We start from the raw sequence: 7,500 nt of genomic DNA, 5'->3' as shown, positions 1-7,500 counted from the left end.
CTCCAGAAAATGGATAAAATAAAGTCGAATTAATTCATTATAATAAAGAGAGAGAGAGAGAGAAAAGTCCCCCCTCTCTTATTCTGGGCTGGATTGATTACCATTCTGTATTCAGAACCACGTCCCCTCGCATTCCTCTCCTGAAATCCGACAGAAAATGAGGGCATTTATTGCTACAGGCAAAATTTGGTCCAGTGGACACAGTTTACATTTAGTATTTATAGAGAAAGAAATTAAATTATGGTGAAAAGTGAAGCCCTTGACCCCAGAATTAATACCAACCCCATCATTTTCTTATTTCTGTTAGGGCTGCGTAGTCCAAATTCAAGCTACCTTTTAGCTCTAAGCAGAGGCAGGGAGACCATAATTAAACTAATCTATAGGGGGGAGGGAGGGAACAGCAATAATACAGCAGTATATTGTATGGCATTCAATTAGGTGAATAAATACAGCTCTGGACAGACAACATAGATTAGAGACTCGACTTCCTTTTTATTTCAATTTTAGCTTCCCCCTCTCATACCCACACAAACCAGCACTAGAAATGTATCATCTTGACTGGATGTTTTATAACTGGAAAATCTATTTGTGTGTTTCCAGAGATAAAGTGTCCTCTCCCTCTTTCCCCCTTCTCCTCTCCCTCCTTTTCTCTTCCTATTTATTTCCTGGTTTTTTCCCCTTCTCTCCCCACCCTGCCCCCCCCCCCCCCCCCCCCCCCCCCCGACTCGAAGGATTTTATTCCGCAGAACCTCCCAGGAAGATTTAAAGAGTTTCTCCTGTTTGATTTTCCAGCCCGGCTCTTTCTCTCCCACTCCTCTTTGTTAAACGCAAACGCCGCTTCTCCCTGCGCTCCCCTTTCCCTCCCGCTGGCCCGGGGCCGGCCGGGGGGAGCCCTCCCGGGGGGGCCGGACCGGGTCCCCCTGGCCCAGGGGACTGAGAGCTCCGGTCCCAGCTGGGCTCGGGATGGGAGGGGGCGGAAAGCACCGCACACACACACCCCCCTCCCCGGAGCTTGGAAAGTGTTTCTCTAAGCAGGCTCTGCGGGAGAGGGCACAAAACTGGGGGTCCCCAGCCCCGCGCTTGGCGGGAGAACCGTCCCTTTAATTATTAACCGGGGGAAACCTATCGATATTTTATTTGGGTGAAAACTTCTATGGGGACGTAATTTAATTAGGACAAATTTGGCGGTTGTTTGGAAGCTGTGAATGACTGGCGGGGCAAAGCGCGGGGTGTGCGATGGGCTGCTTTTCCTGCGGGGGGGTGGGGGGCGATGATCATTGGGGAGGGATGGGAACTTTATTTGGGTTTGATTTTCTTTTTTTCTTTTTTCTTTTTTTTTTTTTTTTTTTAAATTTTTGGCCTCCTCTTTAGCGCACAGAGGCTGCTCCTAGTTGTGGCTACGCTCACAATTCAAGGGTTGTGGTTGCTGCTGGGGAGGGGGGTGTCCGTGGCCGAATCGATAGGAGATTGCATTAATTATGATTTCGATTGATATGCTCAAATCTCCTTCTAAACGCTGCAAACGGCTCTTCCCCCTTTTTTTTTTTTCCTTTTTTCCCCCCCCATTTTTTCCCTCTGCCCCCCTCCCCTCTCCCCTGTTATAGAGCCGGAGAGGAGATGAAAAGGCTTGTAGTTTTAAATTCAATGTGACAGCTCTGGAAAGAGCGGATGATGAATCTCCTATTATTGGATCAGTCTATTTGCCGCTCAATGTCTCTCTGTAATTGGAGCAACATCACTTTAAAGGTTCAGAGAGTAGAGCATTTCTGGTGAAAAATCCCCACAACACGCTGGTGAATGTTTTAAAGGGAAATCTATTAGTGATTTGGAGAGGGGAGGGGACAAGGGGGAAGAGGGTGGGTTGGAGGGGTGGGGGGGGGGGAGGCTGTGTGTGTGTGTAACTCCGGCTGTTTAGTATTTAACCGGGTTTCAGGCAGATCCGTGAGTTCCCCTCCGGCCCCCCCCGCACCCTCCCCTGCCCGCCCGGCCCCCGCCGCCCTCCTCGGGCTGGAGTCCGTATCAAAGCCCCCCTTGTCGTGTTGTGACAGCTCTGATATTGTTTATTGAGGCTGGATGTCAGGTATAATTAGCAATCGATATGGAAAACGTTTGCTCCCCACACTGGCACGTCTCTGACGTCAGGACCGATTAACGTTTCTTATTGGTCCCAAATTCCCCCAGCCTGAGCTAATTATTGGGAGCCTGATGTTGATAAAGTTAAAGCGCCCGGGCGCCCTGCAGCATGAGCCCCTCGCCGCGCCGCCTCCTCCTCCTCCGGCAGCAGCACCCCCGGCCCCAGCCGCCCCGCCGCCAGCACCCCCAGCCCCGCCGGCACCCCCCGCGCTAGAGCCGCCCCCATGATGGACAGCCGCATCCTGGAGCATCCCCATGCCCAGTTCGGGGGGATGGTGGGTTTCCCTTACCCGCTCGGGCACCACCACGTCTACGAGCTGGCCGGGCACCAGCTGCAGTCGGCGGCCGCCTCCGTCCCCTTCTCCATCGATGGATTACTGAGCGGCTCCTGCGCCGCCTCCGTGGTCAACCCGGCGCCTCTCATTCCCTCCGGCTGCGGGGTGAGCGGGGACAGCCAGCCCTTCAAGCTCGCAGGTAGGAGCGGCCCCGGCGTGTGTGGCCCCCCCCTCGCCGCCCCCCACCCCCCCCCTCCTCGCCCCGACCTGGCCGCCGCTCCCCGCCCGGAGCGTGGCAGCGCGGGGGAAGACAAGCAACGTGCCCCCCTCCTCCCTATCTGCGGATATTGGGGTGCCTGGAGAGGCCCAGCGTAACCACTCCATCACCCCCCCACACGAGGGGGCGGACGGGGTGGGGGGGAGCCCGGGCCAAGCGCCGGCAGTGTCCCCGTTCCCACCGGCGTGGGGCCACGCGTGTGCCCTGAACAATAGCGGGCCCGGCCCGGTGCCTTCCCCCAAAGTTCATCTCTGGGGTGGGGGCTCGGAGCATACCATTAAAAAACAAAAAAATGGGAATCGCTGGAGTTTGGGGAATGGAGAGCGGTAATTCTTTTTTTTTTTTTTTTTTTTTTTAAGCAATTTAACCAAAGGGAAGCGCTCTCCTTCCCTCCCCACCGGCCTGTGGTACCGCTATTGTTCAGCTGTTAAAACACTCCGTCGCCTCAACATCCTTTTTATTAATCCTGGAGCAGCCCCCCTCTGCACCTCAACTAAATAAAAATGAGTATTATTATTAATTTCCACACCTGGCGGAAAACATTAGGCGAGGTGCAGCTAGGGCTGCAGATCCCCAACCTGGAGATGTACGTACTCGGAGAGGCTGCGAGCACCCCAGCCCCACGCCCGCCCGTGCTCGGGGGGTCGGTGGGAGGCCCGGGGCCGCCCTGCCCCCGGGGGCCACGCGTGGGACCGGGCCGTGATCTGTGGCTCACGCAGGTGCTCCGGGGGGGGGAGGGTTGGGGAAGGGAAAGGGGTGGGCTATTAATTTTTATATTAAATTATTTAATTTTTATATTAAAAAATGAAACCTTTGGTGGCTGGAGCAAATATTGGAACTTCTCTCTCTCTCTCTGCCAGCTGAGTGCCTGTGGAGAGCTTCCTTCAGGAATAAATGTGTTCTGTAAAGTACATTTTCGGAGGAGGCGAGGGCAGATCGTGTTCCTCCCCATTTTTAGCGCAGGTGTGTGTATAATCCCGCTCTTTTATCAACGCTACCGAGCACAAAAGTTAAAAGGCTCCTGTGAAAGGCAGGGAGGGGGGGAGAAGGCCTGTCTTCCAGGGACCTGAGGGTATTTCTGCCTTTTCAGACTCGGGTGACCCGGACAAAGAAAGTCCTGGCTGTAAAAGAAGACGAACCCGCACCAATTTTACTGGCTGGCAGCTCGAGGAGCTGGAAAAGGCGTTTAATGAGAGTCATTACCCGGACGTGTTTATGCGAGAGGCTCTGGCTCTCAGGCTGGACTTGGTGGAGTCCAGAGTGCAGGTAAAAACCGTGTCCGTCCCCCCCCTCCTCCCCTGCCCTCTCCCTGCGCCGAGGGGTCCCCGGGGAGGCCCCGGCAGCCCGGACCCGCAGCCCCGACCCGGACGGGCCCTGCGCCCTTGGGCCCGCGGCCCCTCTCCTCCCGGCCCTCTCCTTTTGTTTCCCTGCCTTCCACTGGTCCTTGCTGGTTTATTTTCTTATTATTATTCCCTTTTTCTTTTAATCTTGCAAACGAGTCCCGAGGAGTGGCACTCCAGCCTGGCTTTCCTAAATATTTAATTTTTTAAAAATATTTTTTTCCACTGTAAACATTTTTCTTAAATGAATCAATGGCGAAAAATTAGCATGCAAGTATGAGGCTTAATCATGGGCCGGAGTACGCTGGAGAATGTCAGTAAGGCTCCTAGGTGCATCAAGAGCGCGTGGAACTTGTAAAACTTAATTTTAAGGAACTGCTCAGGCCCTCGGTGGTACGGGATGGGGAGGAGAGCCATCTATTTGCTTCTACCGACCTTGGAAAAAATAAAATGGGGATGGAATCGGAGGATGCGGGTGCGATGCGGGTTGGCTGTTGGATCTCCGGATGCTGTTTGATGGCTGTGAGCGGGCGACGAGGCCGAGCGGGATGGAGTCCGCGGCCGTGCGGGGCGGCTCGGGACCGTGGGGCTGGGCGGCTTCGCGCGGGCTGCGTGTGCGGGAAATGCGTCCTGAAACCCAGCTCCGGCGGCGGGGACCTTCCCCCCGAGGCGTTCGCCGCGGTTCCTCCATCAGCTTTGTCTCACGGCGTCTTTCCGAGCCGCCTTTCCCTTCTCACGCCGGCTCCGGGAGCATCCTCTCGGCGTGCCCGGGGGCTCGGGAGCCTGCGGGGTTGTCCTGGCGGGGACGGGGTGAGCCCGGCCGGGGGGGGAAGGAGCCGGGATCGGCTCACCGAAATCCCCGCGGAGCTGGGGCTGTGCTCCGGCCCGGGAACCGGCGCTGCCGGCCGCCCTCATGGGCCGAGGCTCCGCAGGCGCGGAGGGAACGCGGCCGCCGGGGAACCGCCGGAGCAGGGCCGGAGCAGAGAGGATTTAATTCTTTTTTTTTTTCTCTTTCCTCCCCTATCTATAAACAAACCCGACCAAATCCCATTTTTGCGCTGATCCAACCCCTCTGCTCTGGCGCCCGGGACGGGAGGGAGGCCCAGACCCCGCTCTGCCCGGGCGAGGCGACCCCCCCCAATCCCCCCCCCCCCCCCTCCTTCGGACCGCTTATTGTTGTGTGTTTTATCGCATTTTGCGTGCTGCTGCGGTGGGATCGGGCCCGGCCCCGCAGGCCGGGGCTCCGGATGGTGCTTCTGCACCCCTCGGCCGCGGGGAAGAGTCGGGGGGGCTGTGTTATCCCTTCCCCTCCCCGCGGCGCAGGTGCGGACAGGGTGCAGCGTGTGTGTGCGTGAGTGTGCAACCCCCCCTTGCTTTTTTTTTTTTTTCCTACCCCGTTAAAGAAGCCTGGATATCTCTTCCTGCCCCCTCCCTTGCTCTCTCTCGCAGACGCCCGGCCCTGTGGATGGGGGCTGCCGGCACCTCGAGGGGTGGACGGGGGAGGCCTGAGCTGTGCTTCTCCCTCGCCCCCGGGGGGCCGGTGCGCGGGTGTTAATTGCTTCTCGTTGTTCGGTGTGTAGGTCTGGTTCCAAAACCGCCGGGCCAAATGGAGAAAGAAAGAAAACACGAAGAAGGGCCCGGGGCGGCCGGCTCACAACTCCCACCCCACGACGTGCAGCGGGGAGCCCATGGACCCCGAGGAGATCGCCCGCAAGGAGCTGGAGAAGATGGAGAAGAAGAAGCGCAAGCACGAGAAGAAGCTCCTCAAAAGCCAAAGCCGCCACCTGCACTCGCCCAGCGGCCTCTCCCTGCACAGCACGCCCAGCTCCGACAGCGACAGCGGCGGCGGGGGGGGCCTCTCGCCCGCCCCGCCCGAGGCCAAGCCCCGCGGGCAGCCCCCACCGCCCCACCCGCCGCCCCCCGCCGCCGCCGCCCCCTCCGAGCCGCCCCCCGGCACCTGCGACCAGCCGGCCGAGCCCTTCTACCCCAGCCAAAGAAGCGGGAGCGGGCGGCTCCAGCGCCCGCCCGACAAGGACTGCGCGGCCGCCCCGTCGGGGGACGGCAGCGGGGGCGCGGGGGGGCCCCGCGGCGCCGGCAGCTTCCACAAGCTCAACCCCTTCAGCGTGGAGAGCCTCCTCTCCGACTCGCCCCCCCGCCGCAAGGCCGCCCCGGACTTCCCCAGCCTCCCCCCCTGCGCCCCCCGCACCCTCATCGGCAAAGGACACTTCTTGCTCTACCCCATCACCCAACCCCTGGGCTTCCTCGTCCCGCAGACCGCTCTCAAGGCCAGCCCGGGCCCCGAGGCCGGGCAGCCCCCCCGGGACTCCCCGCTGCCCGCCGCCAACCCCGGCCCGCCCGGCAGCAGCGCGGAGCCGGCGCCCGCCGGCGCCCAGCCCGGCCCCGGCTCCACGGACTCGGCTGCGGCGGGCTCGGGGCCCCCCCCGCCGGCCGGCGCTTCGCCCCGCTCCGCGGCCGCGCACGGTGACCCGGCGGCGGCCGCCCCCGCGGAGGGCGGCAGCTTCCCCCGGCCCAAGTCGCCGGTCCGGGCGCGGGACGCCAGCACAGCCAGGGACAGATCGGACTGCGGCCCCGCCGACGGCGAGGAGGTGGACATGGACTGAGCGGGCGGAAAAAAAAAAATAAAAAAAGAACAAAGGCAAAAATAAAACCACCCGAGAACGACACCGACACTCCCCAGGCCCGTCACCCGTGAGAAACGGGGGGAAGCGCTTCCCCGCTCACCCCACACACACCGTGCCCGCGGGAGGCGGTGGCACAGCCGAGAGAGCGGCTCTTCCTCTCCTTAGAGTTTATCACAGGTCGATTCAGGTGATCAGTTAGAGCTTTTTGGTTTTTATATTTAAAGAAAAAAAAAAAAGAAACGGGGTAAAAACAAAAAAAAAAAAAGGAAAATTGTTTGTTAAGGCTTAGCAGCAGCTGGACTTTGTGGTGTGACAAACTGTACCGCGACAACAACGGAACTCCTCAAAACCCTTGTAAAATGCAAAAATGTCTAAGAATATTTATATATGTAAAATTTTTGATAAATAAAGGCTCTAAAACTCCTTGCCGCCTGGTCTGGCTGTGTGACTCTTCCCTATTTTTTTTTTTAATTTTTTTTTTCCTTTTTTTCCCCCTCCTTCTTTAAGCCCTCTTTGTGTGTGTGCGTGTGTGTGTTTATTGCTTAACAAATTTATTCATTTATAGCCTCCCGGTGCCCACCCCTCCCATCCGAGGTTAGGAGCTGCAGGCTACGGGACCCGGCCAGCTCCTGCAGAGTTTTGATATGAAAGTAATTATTTTCCCGGTGGCTGCTGCGGGGATTCAGTTTCTTGCCCAAAGGGTTATTATACATTACCGATTTCTAGTGATATGAAATCACATAAACTTCCTACAATAATAGAATTAGCATGAAAGGCTGGGGTGTCAAATTGAAATTGGAAAATAATAGCCTCAGCAGCTGGGGGAGTGTGTG

General features: G+C 58.0%; 1 protein-coding gene across 1 annotated transcript; it reads left to right on the top strand.

The window, feature by feature from the left end:
• Positions 1-2,109: 2,109 nt before the first annotated feature.
• On the top strand, positions 2,110-7,090 carry UNCX (UNC homeobox). Its single transcript, XM_074886405.1, has 3 exons — positions 2,110-2,607; positions 3,776-3,951; positions 5,606-7,090. Exons 1-3 carry the CDS (start codon positions 2,358-2,360, stop codon positions 6,644-6,646), a joined length of 1,467 nt encoding a protein of 488 aa, XP_074742506.1. The 5' UTR covers positions 2,110-2,357; the 3' UTR covers positions 6,647-7,090.
• The last annotated feature ends 410 nt before the right edge of the window (positions 7,091-7,500 follow it).

Source organism: Strix uralensis, chromosome 16 (genome assembly GCF_047716275.1).
Source record: "Strix uralensis isolate ZFMK-TIS-50842 chromosome 16, bStrUra1, whole genome shotgun sequence".
NCBI classification, from domain to species: Eukaryota; Metazoa; Chordata; class Aves; order Strigiformes; family Strigidae; genus Strix; species Strix uralensis.
Note: the sequence above shows the minus strand (reverse complement) of the source record. Positions and strands in the feature narration are given on the sequence as shown.